This window comes from Hemicordylus capensis, chromosome 1 (genome assembly GCF_027244095.1).
Source record: "Hemicordylus capensis ecotype Gifberg chromosome 1, rHemCap1.1.pri, whole genome shotgun sequence".
NCBI classification, from domain to species: domain Eukaryota; kingdom Metazoa; phylum Chordata; class Lepidosauria; order Squamata; family Cordylidae; genus Hemicordylus; species Hemicordylus capensis.
The window spans coordinates 35,385,222-35,403,134 of NC_069657.1; the positions used below are offsets into that span (position 1 = coordinate 35,385,222).

The 17,913-nt window shown below is 43.3% G+C and overlaps 1 protein-coding gene across 7 annotated transcripts in view; it reads left to right on the plus strand.

Moving 5' to 3' along the window:
* The window catches only part of CCDC88C (coiled-coil domain containing 88C), a 154,278-nt gene that overhangs the window by 42,031 nt on the left and 94,334 nt on the right, over window positions 1-17,913 (plus strand). For 4 of the 7 annotated variants that reach the window (XM_053284259.1, XM_053284261.1, XM_053284260.1 and 1 more), the window contains exon 4: window positions 11,351-11,420. In XM_053284259.1, the coding sequence (XP_053140234.1) occupies window positions 11,351-11,420 (70 nt within the window). Of the gene's footprint in view, window positions 1-5,540; window positions 5,685-6,409; window positions 6,557-11,165; window positions 11,208-11,350; window positions 11,421-17,913 lie in introns of those variants that run through there. The other 3 variants (XM_053284262.1, XM_053284264.1, XM_053284263.1) reach the window with 3 other exon arrangements.

Below are 17,913 nucleotides of genomic sequence, written 5' to 3' on the forward strand. Positions count from 1 at the left end.
AGACTTCTTAAAGGTTAGGCAAGCTGATATCATGGCTGGTCATTAAAGAATTTCCAGGCATTTGTTGAAAAGCTAACCTCATTACACAGTATGTTACAACACAATTGCAATGTACTTACCACTGAAAATCAGAATTTGACCCATGGGGTATATACCAGTGAGCATTCCCAAAGCAATCCAATGTTGCAAATTGGAAGGTTGAGCTTGCTTAAACAAGGAACTGTGCGTAATGCTAGCGTTTAGTGAATTTAATGCTGTTTTATTTCTGTTCTGATGTGTAGTGCATTTAGTTTTCCCACTAGTTTATGTTCTGGGTGAATCTGTGTGGGTCTTTGAGACTGCTGCTGGAGATCTCAAAGTGTGCTGAACAGATGGATTGAATTTTTAGCTGTCTGTAATTTCAAGTGACAGCCCTTTAACACCACACTTTATTATCTCCAACTACTGCAGAGAAACCACTACTGAGCAATTTGGAAGTGAAATCAAATAAAAAATCTAGGGTAATTTGTCTGGAGAGTAATATAAACATGAAGAGTTTCTTGCACATGCTTTGAAGGGGGAAATTGAGGATAAATCAATAGGCTTTTTTTGTGTTTCTACCCAGTGATTAAATTAGTAAAATGTGCTGTTGGCAATAAAAGCTAGTGAACTTGTGATTCCATGGTTAGATTTCTTTTTCAAGTTCAAATCAATATTCCCATGAGCTACAGCTGCATTGCAGAATAGATTTTTTTATTATTCAATTAGACTTGGCAGTGAGGGTTGGGGAAATACATAGATAAGGAAATAAACTTTTAAATGTGTATTATTTCCCTTTGTTTTGCATGCACACAGAGAGGAAACCATGAATGCTTTTCATACCTGGAAATTGAATATGTCAAGGCTTCTAACCCTTTTCAGACATTAACTCTTTGTGAATACTAAATTTATGGAGAATTACACTTCAGCCTCTACACAGGGAAGCCCCTTTTGGACTTCTGAACATGGGGTGGGGTATGACCGATGAGTGCAATCCCACTCTTCCCTGCATAAAGAGAATACCTATGCTCCTATTTTTATTTCTGTTTTATGCTACTGTTTTAATTGTTTTGTGTATTTTAATCTGTGCTGATTTTAAAATATTGTTTTAAATTTTGTACACCACCTAGAGATGTATATATCAAGCGGTATAAAAATATGATTGATTGATTGATTGATCAAGCAAGCAAGCAAGCAAGCCTGGATAAAGGGAATACCACTTTGGGAACTTTTGTTGAAAAGCAATACACTGTATAAATAGTTGTCGTCTTCATACCTGAAAAGGTCTATTGAGTAACATCTGAACAGTTCTGTACTGTGTGTGTTGTAACTTCAGAGCTTCCTCCTTTGCATAGTGGATTTTCAAGGATTGCAGAGCTTCAGAGAGAAGGGTGGAAGAGGAACCACCACCTCGCCTTGTATAAATGGGATGTAAAGATAGCTAATTCCGTGGAGGACATTCTTAGGATGCAACCCATTATGATGTTAAAGTGGACTGGGAAATCTGTGGTCTACTTCGGCTAATATGAAATGCTAAGAATACTGGAGTAACACAAGGGTAGTGGTGTAAGATACTCCCTTGGATATCTTGTTGGGCCCATTGCTTATCTGAAAGCCACTGCATAATGGTTGAGCGCATGCTTCATATATGAAAGAGCCTGGGTTCAGTTTTTGGCATCTCCAAATGTCTCTGGTAGGGTAGCAAGCCTGGGAAACTGCCTGAAATCCTGGATTGCTGGTGCCACTCATACTGGACAATAAGAGGAAGAATAAAGGTCTGACCGAGTTTACATCTCAGTGTTTACTATGGCATTTTAAAGTTGAAGCCATAATCTGTCAATAAATAGCAGTGTGTGATCTTATGATCTCTTGTGCGCACATGTGTACTTTTAAAGACAATTAATTCTGTGAATATCAGGAGTTTGCTTGGTACTGTCATCTGGGCAATTAACAAATGGAATTAACTTGGCGAGGGCATTGAATTACAATAGCCAGTGGGATGGCACCCTGTGAATAATTTATTTAGTACCTTTTAAGTCTGCACAGGGATGACATTTTATTTTTGTTAGCTCTGTTCATTCTAACCTTTGTGGATTGATATTTTTAAACCATCTGCAAGACGTTAGGATCTGATGTAATGCAGGAGAAATTGCACATGTAGTTTAAGGATGCAAGATTGAATTTCTCGGGTCTTGCTGATGCTGTGGTTAATGTCTGAAGCTGTTTGTGGTTTAGTATTCACAAGTGATGTTTGTGGTTTAGCTCAGTGTTGCTTTTCAAGCTTTTTCTGTGCAAGCTCAGCTGCTTATGAACCCCCAAATAGACTTCATACTAGTTGGGAGCTTAGCTACACCAGATGTCCATGTAACACATGCTTGAGGTTTTGCTTGGATATACCCAGAATAACTTCTACAAAGCTTCCAAGCAGCCCTGGAAAATGGCAGCCTCCTTTAAAAAAAATAATAAAAATTTGCAAGTAAATGCTAGAGAAGAGTATGTGCTGGTGTGCAGAAGAAAGAGATCAAGATGGCATCTTAGAAACTAGGTGATTAATCATATCATGAGCCAACTATATTTTGTGTGTGCATCTAAATAAAAATATAGGCACACATAGCTTGAGGGTGCACCAAACATTAACTTTGTGAGGGCATTGAATTACAATAGCCATTGTTGAATGTAATGCCCAACCAAATGGAATACAACCTCAACTGAGAGCATATCTAATAATAATAGCTTGTTCGGAGAAATACAATAAAACCTAATGGCTTCCAACTATGCAGTCATATTATGTGATTGTTCCTGGAAGCTCTTTTGATCTAAATAGATATCTCTCGGGGCAGAGATAGACTGAAACGCTACTGGTGGTGGTAGCTCTGTTTGTTGTATGGAAGTGTACAGAAGAAACCGTGTTACAACCAAGTATGGCTGGCAGCAGGGCTTTGTAGGCTCTTTAGTAAAGGGTGCACATGCCTCCCCCCCCCATTTATTTTGCTTTCTAAACTATCCTTTGTTGGAAGACCCCAGGCCCAGCCTGATGGGAGAGGGGAGCTTGCCTGTGCTCCCCAAAACTAGGAATGTGTTCCTCAGGATAGCACATTGACACTGTGCCCCCTTTATGTCTGCACATCAATGTGCACATGCATATCCCTTCCAGCCCCCCCCCCCCCCCCCGGAACAGAAACCACCTGCTGCAGTACTATCCAGAGAGTGGGTGGGGCTCCCTTCTCCCGTCCATCCCCATGCCTGCAGATCTGCATAAGGCGAAGGTGCGGAATGGGAGCCAGGAGTCCTGAATGGGCAGAGAGGTTTGTGGCTTGATCCATTCCTCCAAGAGCACTAGGGATGGGGTAGAGGGGCGTCTAGATGTCCTCTGGGTGCTTGCAGGTCCACACAGGGAAGGAGTATGGGGAGGTCTGTTCTATTTTTTAACAAGCAAAGGTGGGGACCTGGGGCCACGAGCCAGAAACTACCCCTGCTCTGTTCAGAGCACCCATGTCCTGACACTCTCGTGAGGGACTGGAATCAGGACAGATTTGCCAGGCCAGCTCACTTATCTCCTCTCCACTCAGATGATCCCTCTCATAAGCTGTCTGGGGGTCTCCCCTTGGCCTGTCACTCTCATGCTTGGACACTGAGCCCTGGGTCAGGCGGAGGTTTCCTTGAAGAAGGATCTCAGCTGACTCAATTACCTGTCCTGTTCGTGAGCTAGCCTCTGTGGGCATCTACCCCAAGAAGGGGAAGAGGCTAGGGCCTCCTCCACCCGTCTCACGAAAAAGCCAAAATAAAAAGCCATACAAACTTACATCATCAGCTCACTTAAACAGATGAGTCGTAAGACATTTTTCTGAACACAGGAAGAGAACCAGCATGGTGTAGTGGTTGGAGTGCTGGACTAGGACCAGGGAGACCCGAATTCAAATCCCCATTCAGCCATGATACTTGCTGGGTGACTCTGGGCCAGTCACTTCTCTCTCAGCCTAATCTACTTCGCAGGGTTGTTGTGGGGAGAAACTTAAGTATGTAGTACACTGCTCTGGGCTCCTTGGAGGAAGAGCAGGATATAAAAATGTAAAAAATAAAATAAAAATCAAGCAAGTAACATTTGGCAATGAATTCTATAAATAAGGAACAATGAGAGAAAAATCATGAAGATGTGTAAAGGGGGGCAGGGACCTGAAGCTTATCAAGAGATTCACCAGTAGTGCACAATGTTGGAGGAGGCAAATACAGAGAAATTAAAAATGGAAGATAAAAAGAGCTAGAGGGAAAATTAATTTAATTTAATCAAACAAGAGTTAACAGGGATTTTAAAAATATAAACAGTGGAGAAATACAATATTTACCAGCAGTGGGGTTGAGGATGGGGTGGAGTTATGCATATGAAGCCTTAATGAAGTGGTCTTGAATGGATTCAAATGGTGTGCTCTTAAATAATTCATGTGCTGATAATCCCATGGCATGGAATCTATTGCTCTTAAGACAACCTCGGAGCGAACCATGAGATGCAAGCTGGTGGGGAAGAGGGGGCTATTAGAATTTCAGCCATCTGTGTTCTAACAACTGTTCTGCCAGAATCTTAGTGATGCTTTCTATGATTCCTAGATTAGGAGTGAAGAGAAGAGAAATCTTGATGCCAAATTACCTCTCAGGCCTTGTTACAGGCAATCTATTTTAGTTATGAGCAAGAGCCATGCAATTAGTACTCTTCTCCTTACAGAAGGAATAAAACACAGACATCTCCCCTGCCCCAGGGTTCTACTTCTATTATGGGGAAATTACATTTTCCCTGGAGGCAAGCCACAATATGTCCAGGCAGGAAAAGTGTGATAAACTCCACCCAGCATGTACGATATGATGTGTAAGGTGTCTTTGTGACTGATCTCTATTGAATGAAGTATGTGTTGATGATGAGCAGCTCAGTTTGCTTTTCCCTGGCTGGAATCATTTTGAAATGGGCTTTTAAAAGATGCATTTTATTTTATTTATTCTTTATTTGCACACATCTGGCCCTTTTTGAAGATAATGTGAGCTACAAATTTCCCTTAAAACACAGGAGCATGCCCTGCCTGTGCCCCAATACTGAGGCACTGTTGTTGTTGTTGTTATGCTGCTTTTCTGCAAAAAAAAAAAAAAAAGTTCTCAAAGTGTTAAACTTCGCAAAATGAGTAAGATGGTTCTTTGTTCCAAAGAGGCTCACAGTCTAAAAAGAAATATAACGAAGGGGCTTGAACAGGAGCAGTTACCCCCTCCCTTCCAAATTTATGTGTGCCACCACTTAAAAAGCTTCTGCTAACTGGGCAAAGAGTCACCTTTTTAATATGGCAATTCTCTTTATTTAGCAGGGGGGAGAGTAACTGGCCCTGTCCACCCTCAGCACCGTACCTCCAGTGACTGTTGTTGCTGTCTCTCTTATGTTTCTTTTTAGATTGTGAGCCCTTTGGGGACAGGGATCCATCTTATCTATATATTTAATTATCTAAGACATACCCGTGGCTAATCCCGCGTGTGGCAGCTCTCCAGAGAGTTGCAAGCAGAAGCACCTGATTGGGCAGTGGGGATTCCATATGCAGATAGGGAGGACGAGCCTGTGAGAGCAGAAGCACCATGGTGATTGAGCAGTGAGGATTCCGTGTGCAGATGGAGGGGAGGAGCCTGTGATGGTTAAGGTCAGTTGGAATAAAACTGTTGCTGGTCAGAAGATGTTCTTGATTATAGAGGAGAGGAATATATAGATATAGATATGGATAGTGAGCAGGTGTCTGCTAAGAGAGGGGTCGTGAGGGAGGAAAGGAGAGGGAGAGGGAGGCTGCCGCTGTGTGAATTAGATGAGGAAACAAGATGAACAAGATCTGTTAACTCAGGAAGGGAGAGAGAGAAAGAGAGAGAAAAAGAAGGGAGGGGAAGAAAGACAGTGGAGAAGAGCAAGTGGAGGAGAGAGAAAGAAGGGAGGGGAAGAGAGAAAGAAAGAAGGGCAAGGGATGGGCTCGAGCCTGTCAGTGACCTGCGGGGAACAAGCAGCCATGGTGGTGCCTATTGGCAGCAAGGAAGGGCCCAGTCAACCACTGCTGCTCTTTGGGGCTACCATGGCCATTGGCAGAGGGAGGCAAAGGATGGGCCCAGGCCTGTCATCTGCCTGAAGGGAACGAATAGCCATGGTGGCAGTGAGGAAGGGCCCAGTGAGCCGCCGCTGCTGCTGCTGTGGGGAGGAGCAGGAGCGGGGCTCGGTTGAGGGTGGTGAGGTCTCTGGGGATAGGGGGCTGCAACTTGGCCAATAGGCACCAGCAATGCTGCAGCCGGGACCAAGAGGGATGAGGGGGATGGAATTAAGGGATGGAGGAGTGACCAAGAGGGGTGAGGGGAATGGAAGCAATGGGGTGGATTGAGGACGAGCAGGAGTGCGGCTCAGGTGAGGGTGGAAAGATCTCTGAGGTGAGGGGAGCTATCAAGTACTAGCACGCAGATGCTTTGTACCAGCTAAGCTAGTTTATTTACTTATTATTTCTCTATGTAAACTGCTTTGGAAACTTTTGTTGAAAAGGTAAAGTGTGCCATCAAGTCGGTGTCAAGCGGTTTAATAAATATTTGTTGTTGTTGTTCGTTGCCCAGTTTGTAGGAGATACCTATGAGTAGTGGAATGGACAAAGTTGAAGTCTTTGCTGAAAGATTTTTTTTCTCTGTACAAGTCTTAAAACCACAACACTCAAACGGAATATCTTTTGCAGCATCACTGAGAATAGTTCTTTGTACTGTTATCAAAGATGTCATTCAAAGCAAAGTGTTTTTCTTTTAACTCAGATTTGACCAAGTTCTGATTCATGGCATATATACATGCTTTAGTGATGTGTAGAAAATTATTTGTATTGGATTTTATTATCCAGTATCGACACAGTAAATTATGAGTATTGTAGCTAAATATTTGTATTAGGGATACTGGTTGTCTTCCTGGCTAATGAGGCACTCCCCCCACAAATTGCTCTTTATTTCAAATGAAACAGGAAAAAATGCCATATGAATATTTACATAGTCTAATGAAAAAGAAAACAGAAACACAAAAGAGGGGTGGGAACCCTTGATTATGTTCATGGTATACAAGTAGTGCTAATTCTGTTAATAATGAGTGGTGAAGGGGAACCCTTCCAAGGGTACTGCTCTTTCAGTTGTAAACAGTTCATTAAAATTAGACCAAATTGCTAAAACTTCTCTTTCCAATTCCATTTTTAAAAAAAATGATTCAAATGCCAGCAGGAAACACATATCAGTTATCCAAATCTGAAGGTCAGGAATGGATCTGTCCTTCCAGTGTTGTATAGTAATGAAGCACCTAAGGAAGGACTATGCACTAGTGCAAAGCTGTTGTGCTTGCTACTTGCTCAAAGTCTTGAAACTGTATTTCAGAGTAACATAGGAACATAAGAACATAGGAAACTGCCATATACTGAGTCAGACCATTGGTCTATCTAGCTCAGAATTGTCTTCTCAGACTGGCAGCAGCTTCTCCAAGGTTGCAGGCAGGGATCTCTCTCAGCCCTATCTTGGAGAAGCCAGGGAGGGAACTTGAAACCTTCTGCTCTTCCCAGAGTGGATTCATCCCCTGTGGGGAATATCTTGCAGTGCTCACACATCAAGTCTCCCATTCATATGCAACCAAGGCAGACCCTGCTTAGCTATGGGGACAAGTCATGCTTGCTACCACAAGACCAGCTCTCCTCCTAAAAATCTTGTCCTATCTTGGAGAAGCCAGGGAGGGAACTTGAAACCTTCTGCTCTTCCCAGAGCAGCTTCATCCCGAGGGGAATACCTTACAGTGCTCACAAATCAAGTCTCCCATTCATATGCAACCAGGGCAAATCCTGCTTAGCTATGGGGACAAGTCATGCTTGCTACCACAAGACCAGCTCTCTCAAGACCAGTGTTGTGCAACCGCAAGCATGCCTGCACTTGTTCTTCATTGATGCAACCTGTGGCATGATCCATTCATTTTACAGGAAACTTATGTACAAAAGCATTAATAGTGATATAGGACAATTACACAATCCCCATTTTAGTGCAACTATGTATGTTTCTTGTGCCCATGCTATTTTGCTTGTTACGCAAGCATTTTGTTACTCAGGAGGATTGTTGACTAGAGAGGGGGAATTGGTTCCTTCAAAAGTTCACTGCTTTGTCTCTTGCACTGACTTATGGATATAATGCACTTACAAGGGCGAGAAATAAGTTAGTTGATTGGGCAACGTTTTCAGCATAAGTGACTGAATACATAGGGAAAGTATTTAAAGCTGAGTCCAGTGCAATGATGGTAATAATTATGTATGTATTTTTGTCTCTTCAATGGATTACAGAAATAAATATCCCTTCTGGGAAAGAGATTTGACATTGATAGCAAGTAATAGCAAGGGATGATTAAGAGGTAACTAATTGTTTATGGTAATGTGAAAAAAGATCTTCTAATAGGGAAATATCAATATAAAGTAACAGATACTATAGTGATTAATCAGACTTCTTGTGAAATCTAATGTGTTTTGCCTGGTTTGAAAATGAGGCTTACCTGTCTTTGCTTTGCTAACATCTGGGAAATAGTGTATGGAGACTGACTCAGCAAAGCAGGGATTTTGTGTGTGTGTGTGTGTTTAAACACACATTTGTGATATGATGTACTGTGTCAGAACCTATTTTGAACAGTAAAGTGCTCAATTAACCTTGAGATCTAAATGTCAGCATTTTCAGGCATTTATCACGGTAATTCTAAAATCTGTAGTAGTCGCAGTAAACTTAAGCATTAACAGAAGTTCTGACATCAGTTGTAACATATATGGTGAGTTGACTTTAGGAATCCTTAGGTATGAAGAGCAAAGTCTTCATTTTGTACCAGTGTGAGGTCAGTTATGCCATGCTTGTGATACATATTTTTTCCCCTTTTTTCCCCAGTATACCACATGAAAATCAAGCTATTGCCTATATGCTCTCACTTACATTTTTCTTCAACCTTGTTAAATAACGTTCCCACTGGTAATTTAATCTATTTTCTTGAGACTTATCCAAGACTGAGATTGACTTTAAAGTGACTGTGCTAAGCAAATTTTGCTTGCTCAAATCTCTGATCCTAATTGACCTTGATGAGCTGCTTTTAAAGGGGAGCGGGCTCAATTGACTCTTCCTTCTATTCAAATGTACGAGAGCTACCAAAATGACTTCTGTAGTTAGTATGTGCTGATCAACATACTGTAGTAAGAATGGTGAATGTCTATAAAACTATAGAGCAAAATCTGTGTACCCAATACTTATTAACCCAGTTCAAACACTCTAAATCCCACATAGATTCATGTGAATGGTGGAGCAGCTGAAAAATATGTTCCTTCATTCACCAGCATTGTTACCTAGAATATGAATATGATGAATTTTTGTATACCGCTTTTAACCAAAGTTCCCAAAGCGATTTACATCGATATAAATAAATAAAATGGCTCCTTGTCCCCAGAGGGTTCATCTAAAAAAGAAACATGAGATTGACTCCAGCAACAGCCGCTGGAGGAATGCTGTGCCAGGGATGGATAGGGCCAGTTTCTTCCCCCCTGCTAAATAAAGAGAATCACCACTTTAAAAAGATGCCTCTTTGCTCAGCAGGGGACAACATCAGCCAACAAAGTTGCACCTGTTCTTCATGTGGCTACACCATGAGACCTCTCTCCACAGAGGATTAAAGGTAAAGGTAAAGTTGTGCCATTGAGTTGATGCCAACTCCTGATGACCACAGAGCCATGTCGTTTTCTTTGGTAGAATACAGGAGGAGTTTCCCATTGCCATCTCCCATGCAGTATGAGATGATTCTTTTCAGCATCTTCCTATATCGCTGCTGCCCGATATAGGTGTGTCCCATAGTCTTGGAAACATACCAGTGGGGATTTGAACCAGCAACCTCTTGTTCCCTAGGCAAGTTGCTTCCCTGCTGCCCCATTAGGTGGCTGCACAGAGGATTAGAGTACTTGAAACTGGACATAGTCTTATTGAGTGCTATTCCACATTCAGTTGTCACTTTGAGACATTTATAGTCAATAATATTCTTTCTAGAGCACATGAACGGTTAGGCATTGTACAACAATTGTATTTAAAATAACAAATGCTGCCCACAGGTTTTCAGTCTAAAAAGATAACATCATGGGGAGAAGAGAGGTGCTTTAAAATGCTGTTTAAACACATATGAATACAACAAATATTTATATAGAAATACGACTTGTGGTAGAGACACTGAAGGGGCCTTAGTTCAGTGGTAGATCATGAGCTTTGCTTGTAGTAGATCTCAGATTTAATCTTTGACATCTCAGGGTAGGCCTGGGAAGAACCACCCTGGAGAAACACTGTCAGTATAGATCAGGGATGGGCAATCCTGTCCTTCCAGCTGTTTTTGAACTACAACTCTCATCAGCCCCAGCCACTAAGGAAGATGGGAGTTCAACAACAGCTAGAGGGACAAGTTTGCCCTGGTATATACAATATGAAGGTAATGGACTGGTGATCCTACTTGGGTAGTTTCACATGTTCAAATGTTAGAAGCAATGAATTCTAGGGAGAAGGGCAAGCACCCAAGAGAAGACAGAGGCATAAAACAAGTAACCTGAAGCTTAGTTAAGAGAAAAACTTTGGCAGACTGAAGGTGTTCAGCCTAATAGAGAGGGCCAAAACATCAAGAAAGCCACCTAATGGTGCAGCGGGGAAATTACTTGACTAGCAACCAGAGGTTGCCTGTTTGAATCCCCGCTGGTATGTTTCCCAGACTATTGGAAACACTTATATCAGGCAGCAGTGATTTAGGAAGATGCTGAAAGGCATCATCTCATTCTGCGCGGGAGATGGCAATGGTAAACTCCTCCTGTATTCTACCAAACACAACCACAGGGCTCTGTGGTCACCAGGAGTCGACACCTACTCGACTGCACACTTTACTTTAAAATGTCAAGAAATTTAGAACTGAATAGCAGTCGTTGAAACTGGATCTGGTAAGGAAATGAGAACCAGTCTAGTCTAGCTAACTCTGCTCTAGGCTCAAAACAGCAGAGCACACTTGGAACCATAGCAAGTGACCCTACTAAGAGCAAGTCTCATCTTCTCCTGTCCTGGGTGCTTAGGTTCGCTCTGTGTGTGGATTATAATAATCCAATTCTCAATTAAGTGTGCAAAGATGTTCCAAGAGCCTGGTGAGTTTTGATGCTGCTTCCACATACAAATATATTGCTTATCCAAGGTTGTGGTTTGCTCATCTGAGGTGACATTTAATTACCAGTGGAGTGGGGTGTTTTCAGAGACTGACGTTAGTTTTTATTATTCTCTCTCTGTTTAGGAGGTCCTCCAGCAGCTGATCATAATGAGCTTGCCAAACGTCTTACTAATCGGCAAAGATCCTCTGTCTGGTGAGTAGTCTTGCAACACTTTATCTCTCTCCAATTTCAAATACAAGACTGGTTATATGTAATGTCACTTGCAGTTTTCCTAGCTAAAATTAGTTTGGCACTGGGGAAATGGGAAGCCAGAGAAGATGTATGCTGTCTGGCTTACTTCACTTGCTAGCCAATGCATGAAGGGCATGAAGGACAGGCTTTTATAGTGTATGTGAGCAGGCTGCTTCCCTTGAACAGCCACGCCAGAGACCCCTGCCCCAGAATCGTGTTGGAGGAGTGTTTTCGAGTGCGTCAGCCATGCGACATTTCAGTCATCCAAAAGGTGAAAGAGAGACAGGAGAATTGTGATTTCAGCTGCAGAACCTCTTCCTTCTGCTGCCTTGTTGCCAACAATAAGCTGGACCATATTATTTAAAAAATGAAATTGTTGGCTACACTGCAGACTGAGGGCAAGTGCTCTTGACAGCTTTCTGGATTAACTCTGTGTTACTGTTGTGCTAAGTGGGACTTGATCAAAAGCATGTGGAAGGCAAGTATACTGTGCTCTGCTTCAAAAACAGGACGCTGATTTTACAAGGTGCCAACATCTGGCTGATGCCCCCTATAGTGTGGGCTGCCAGCCACAAAAGCAGGGCCAGCCTATAACCTGTGTCTGTCTTTGTGTCTGTGTGTGTCCTGCAGGATTAGGCAAAAGCATTTAAGAATATAGAACATAAGAACAGCCCTGCTGGATCAGACCAAGGGCCTAGCTAGTCCAGCATCCTGTTACACAGGGGTGTACCAGATGCCTCTGAGAAGCCCAAGTGTTGAAGGCATGCCCTCTCCCTTGCTGTTGTTCCCTTGCAACTGGTATTTAGAGGCATCTCGCTTCTGGGGCTGGAGGTGGCCCATAGCCCTCAGAACATTGATAGACCTGTCCTCCATGAATTTGTTTAAGCCCCCTTTAAAGCCCTCCAGGCGAGTGGCCATCACCACATCTTGTGGCAGAGAATTCCATAGATTAATTGCTGTGTGAAAAAGTACTTACTTTTGTTGGTCCTAAAATTCCAAGCCTTCAGTTTCATGGGATGACCCCTGGTTCTAGTGTTGTGAGAGAGGGAGAAAAATTTCTCTTTCCACTCTCTCTACTCCATGCATAATTTTATACACCTCTATCATGTCCCCCCATAGTCTCCTCTTTTCCAATTGAAAAAGCCTCAGATTCTAAAAAGCCCCAGAGCTAAATGCTCTAAAAGCATGTGGACATGCTTCACTAGCTCCTTTGCACACAAGCACCAATGGCAACCCATAGTCAGGATTTAACGCAAGCCAGAGCTACCAGGACTGAATCTCAGAAACAGTTGGCAGTAGCTGATATTCAGACTGACGAAGCACTTGCATAACAAAAAAACATTGCTCTAGCACAAGAAGATTGTTCAATTGCAGTTTAAAACAAAACAAAACCAGGGATGTTTGGAATTTTGTTTATGCACTGTAGTGCTTTTGTATGGAGGTTCTCTTTAAGACAGATGAGGCATATCGCAGGTTGTGCTGCTATTGTGCAAATGCAAGGGTGCTTGTAGGAGTGCAACACTACTCTGGAATGTAAGCTTCAAACTTGGTGCAAGTAGCTGGTATAACAGTTTTGCGCTAGTGTGATGTCCTTCTGCGAGTGCTTTGTTAGGGGGTCAGCCACTATTGGAAGTCAGCCTTGGAGCATATGCAGTGTCAAGTCTGAACTATCAAAAATAGTGTGGTCAGTGTGGAATTGAAGGAGCACTTTATACTCAGTGAGCCCTCTTAAAATTGGAGCCCCCACAGTTTGTGGGAAGGGAGACATGATCGAAGTATATAAAATCATGCATGGAGTGGAGAGGCTGGACAGAGAGAAATGTTTCTCCCTCTCTCACAACACTAGAACCAGGGGTCACCCCATGAAACTGAAGGTTGGGAAATTTAGGACTGACAAGAGGAAGTACTTTTTCATACAGCGCATAATTAATCTGTGGAATTCCTTGCCATGGGATGTGGTGATGGCCACCAGCTTGGGTGGCTTTAAAAGGAACTTAGACAGATTCATGGAGGACAAGTCTAACAATGGCAACTAGTTTGATGGCTGTGGGCCATCTCCAGCCTCAGAAGCACAATGCCTCTCAATACCAGTTGCAGGGGAGCAACAGCAGGAGAGAGAGCATGCACATACCTCTTGCCTGTGGTCTCCCCAGAGGCATCTGGTGGGCCACTGTGTTGGATGCTGGACTAGATGGGCCTTGCGCTTGATCCAACAGGGCAGTTCTTATGTTCTTATGACAGTTTTCCAACAGAGATTTGTTAAGCTGCTTTGCAAACCCAAAGTCCTCACCCCTAAGCCCTTTGGGATCTGTCCAGGCTTCAGGTAGTATAAAATAGCCGACAGAATTCATTTATGGGTTGATGTGTGGTATTTTAAAGATGTTTTCCAGGACTCTATGCTTCTCCCTCCTTGTAATGGCCACTGCAACTCCCTTGTTTCTTCTCGCCAGTTCTGCCTGTGTCCAGCATCTGCACTTCCTGTTCCTTTGAGACATTCATGTGGGTCTGTACACCTGGTTATAAACTACATCGATCACTTTTCTCTCTTAACACAACTGTCAGACAGGAAAGTGATATATGCCGTTTGCAGGGGAAAGATCTGAGGGGTAGAATTCTCAGGCTGTTCTTTTCATTGGCTACTGGCTGAGAGCCTGCTGAACTGTCATCATGTCTTTATGCTCTTCCTTACTTTTGAGTCTTCCAAGTTTGCTTCAACTGGGCATTCTTGGCCATGATTGTTTCTACAAATGGAAGCCAAATATTTCGCACTAAGAATAAACTCTCTTGTTTAAAAAAGGAATCTCTTGTGGGGCCGGGGGGAATTTGATTGAACTTAACTTTTTTTAGCGGGGGTGGGTCTATTCTACAGTTCGCAGTTTAAGTCCTGAACCAAGGTAGTGTGGCTCAGAACCACACTCCAAAGCTGCCCTTAACATTACATCCATGCACAAACTGACAAGTTCAAAAATCGTGTATAGATTACTGGAAAGGATGTTTAAGCAGCTGAGTGTGCCTTTCCCTTTCCATTGAGAACATACGCTGAACATAGGAACATGGGAAGCTGCCTTATACTGAGTCAGACCATTGGTCCATCTAGCTCAGAATTGTTTACACTGACGGGCAGTGGCTCTCCAAGGTTTCAGGCAGGAGTCTTTCCCAGCCTTACCTGGAGATACCAGAGAGTGAACCTGGGGCCTTCTGCATGTTAAGCAGATGGAATAAGTGGCTTCTAAATAAGCTCAACACCCCAAGAATCAGTCTCATGTTGTTTTGATGTAGAAGCATCTAACGCAGGCCTGATAAACTTTGTGTGTCCCCCCGCCAGCTGTTTGTGGACTACAACTCCCATAATCCCCAACTACAGTGGCCAATAGCCAGGGATTATGGGAGTTGTAGGCCAACAACTGCAGGATGGCTGAAGTTGAGCAGGCCTGATCTAATGTCTTCCTGGCTTGGCTGCTGCTGGTTTGCCTTGGTTGGCCAGTATTTTTGTGGGGTCCTGAAAGTGCATTCACCAAAAGATGGGTGCTAAGGGAGGGGAACACAGCTAAAAACATGTCTAGAGAAGAAAAGAAGAGTAAAGTGAGAAAGCAGAGAAGCAGTTGATAATAAATCAGTAACCATGCTGATCTTTTACTAAGAGAGACTGTATTTCTGAGCCATGTCAGCCTATCCATTATGGTGGCAGTCCCATTGTAAGGTGTTCATTGAACTCATGCCTTCGTTCCAAGGTCATTGTTGGCATATCGCCGGGGTAATGCAACTGATCTCTCCCAGTATTCACATCGTTAAAAGAATCAGGGTTTGTTTATAAAGTATTGTATAAATTTTGTGCCAGCCGCAAGAAGGTCCCCTCACCCCACCCTTTTTTGTGTAAAAGTATGGCAGTTGTGTCCATCTTACCAAAGAGAAGGAAATATGCTATTCCCACACTCGATGCTGAAGTGGTATTACGCAGCTGGCTTGCAAAGGATCGAACAGCAAAGGCTGTAGATAGAGTTTATGTTTCGCAGCAGAGAGTCTTCATTTTATACTAGCCGGGAAATCTAGGTGTCAGACTGCTGGGAACTAAAACGGACCTCTGCCTCTTTTGTGATCAAACCCATTCCTGCATAAATTGGACCAGTAGTGACCATTTATTCCTGCATACATAGGCCCAATAGCCCCAGAATTGGATTTACTCTTGCTAGGGAAGATGGTGGTGGGAAGTAGCATCAAACTAGACTGTCCTTTTGATATAACAGTTATGAGGAAGGAAGGTTGATGATTCTGGCAAGAGACGTTGCTGATGCTAGTTTGATTGCATCCATTGATTCTGGCAGGATTTACTGCTTGGTGCAAATTGCACAACATTTGCACAGCATGTGGCACCTTCAGTGCTATTATGGATCATGTGTGTGTATGAGAGAGAGACGGAGAGAGACTTGGGCAAAGACTTGCTTATCACTTGGCTCTGTGGTAAGCAAAAGAGCTCATGCATTCTGGTGTTTCAAATATGTTTTGGGGTGAAGGGGTCTTGTGTGACAACATTCCGTTATGTAGGCCTGCAGGGGGCAGGAAGGCTTCTGTGCCTCATAGTCAGTATATTTCCCTTGCTGATTACAGGGCTAGGGCATGAAAGCAGCCTGTTTATCCTGTACTTGGAGCAAATCTTGGAACAGATGGATACAGTGAAAAGGGATTGCGTGGTATCTGTGTCTGAGGTCCTCTTACCCGTATTTCAGTTCAGTCTGAGCAGTGGTTTTATGCCTGCTCAGGCAAACAAACCACCAAAATCCAAATCCACTCGTATAACTGTATGGACAGTTGCTGAACCTGGATTGCATGCTCACTCGCTTTTATTTGCACAGGGGTGTGTGTGCAAGTGAGTGTGTGTCACTTTAACTATGGAGGAACAAACAGTATACAGCCATAATGCTAAACTATAGTCTAGCCTAGGGGTGGGCAAACTTGGCTGGGGAAGACGGGAGTTGTAGTTCAACAGCAGCTGGAGGGCCAGGTTTGCCTACCCTGGTTTAACCATAGAAACACAAACTTTGGGTTCATGCACTCTCCTCTCATCTATGGAGATCAGAAGCTTTCATACCTGGGCTAGCAGTAACCCACAGTTTTGCTATTTTATTAGTCCGGTTTGTGCAGATCATGAGCCTGAATTCAGATGTTATAAAACCGCACTGTTGTAGCCATGTACAGCAGTGCAAAGAGGGAGAGGAAGCCCTGCCTCTGCAGCATCAATCACCCTTGCACCCCGCCGCTCACACTTACAGTGTGGCTTGTTTGAAGAGGGGAGAGCACTAAGCACGATGGCAGGCACTTCCGTGATTGCGAGGTTGGATCGATCCAGCCTTGCAATCATGGAAGCACCCATTGCCATGCTTAGGGAACTTCCCTCTTCAGCTAAGCTGCGCTGCAAGCATGAGCGGCAGGGTGCAAGGGTGATTGATTCAGTGGGGGCAGGACTTCCTCTCCCTCGCGCCATGGTTCACAGCTTCACTGGTGCAATTTTATAATGTCTGAACCAGGCTATGATTTGAGATCAAACTATGATAAATCCTGGTTTGCAGTCCTGGTTGAGAGGAATTTAAGGCTTGCAGAAGCAGTCGTTTGTTGAGTTTGGAAGGTATGTCAGAGCTATACTGCTCTTCTGCACCCCAGTTAAGTTTGTGAGGTCTCGAGGCAGGGGAGAGAGATGAAAATCCTAGTGTGCGTGCAGATCTTGCTGTGTGCTTCTCTGAATTGCAGCCTTGAGGTATATACTGTTTTGCCACCATCTATTTGGCAAAACAAAACAAATAAATAATACATATTTGTTAGTAGCTTCAGTTGTAACTTCTAGGTTGTCTACCCTTGTAGGTTACCCCTGCTAACTGAGCAAAGAGGCACCTTTTTAATGTGGTGATTATCTTTATTTAGCAGGGGAGTAACTGGCCCTATCCATCCCGAGCACAGCATCCCTCTAGTGACTGTCGCTGGTGTCTGTCTTATGTTTCTTTTTAGATTGTGAGCCCTTTGGGGACAGGGATCCATCTTATTTATTTGTTCGTTGTTTCTCTATGTAAACCACTTTTGGAAACATTTGTCAAAAAGCCGTATATAAATATTTTTTGTTGTCTATTCATCCAGGTTTTAACCCAGACTTATAGTTGGAGTTATTAACTATAGGTCTGCACAATTTATGACTCGCCAAGCGACGACACCAACTCAGTGGCACAACTTTACTTTAATGCATGGTGGCCTACCAGGTGCTTGATTCACCACTGTTTCCCAGACAGGCAGAAAAAATGGAAGACTTATTGATCCCTAGTCAGCCATCATAGAAGGCTGATTGATTGATTGATTGATTGATCAATCAGTCGCTCTTACCTATGGCTGCTCTTGCCTCTTGCTCTTACCATTTACCAGTGCAGAAGTCCTTGAAAATGAGCTCCAGGATCTCTTCGGTACCCACCTGCCC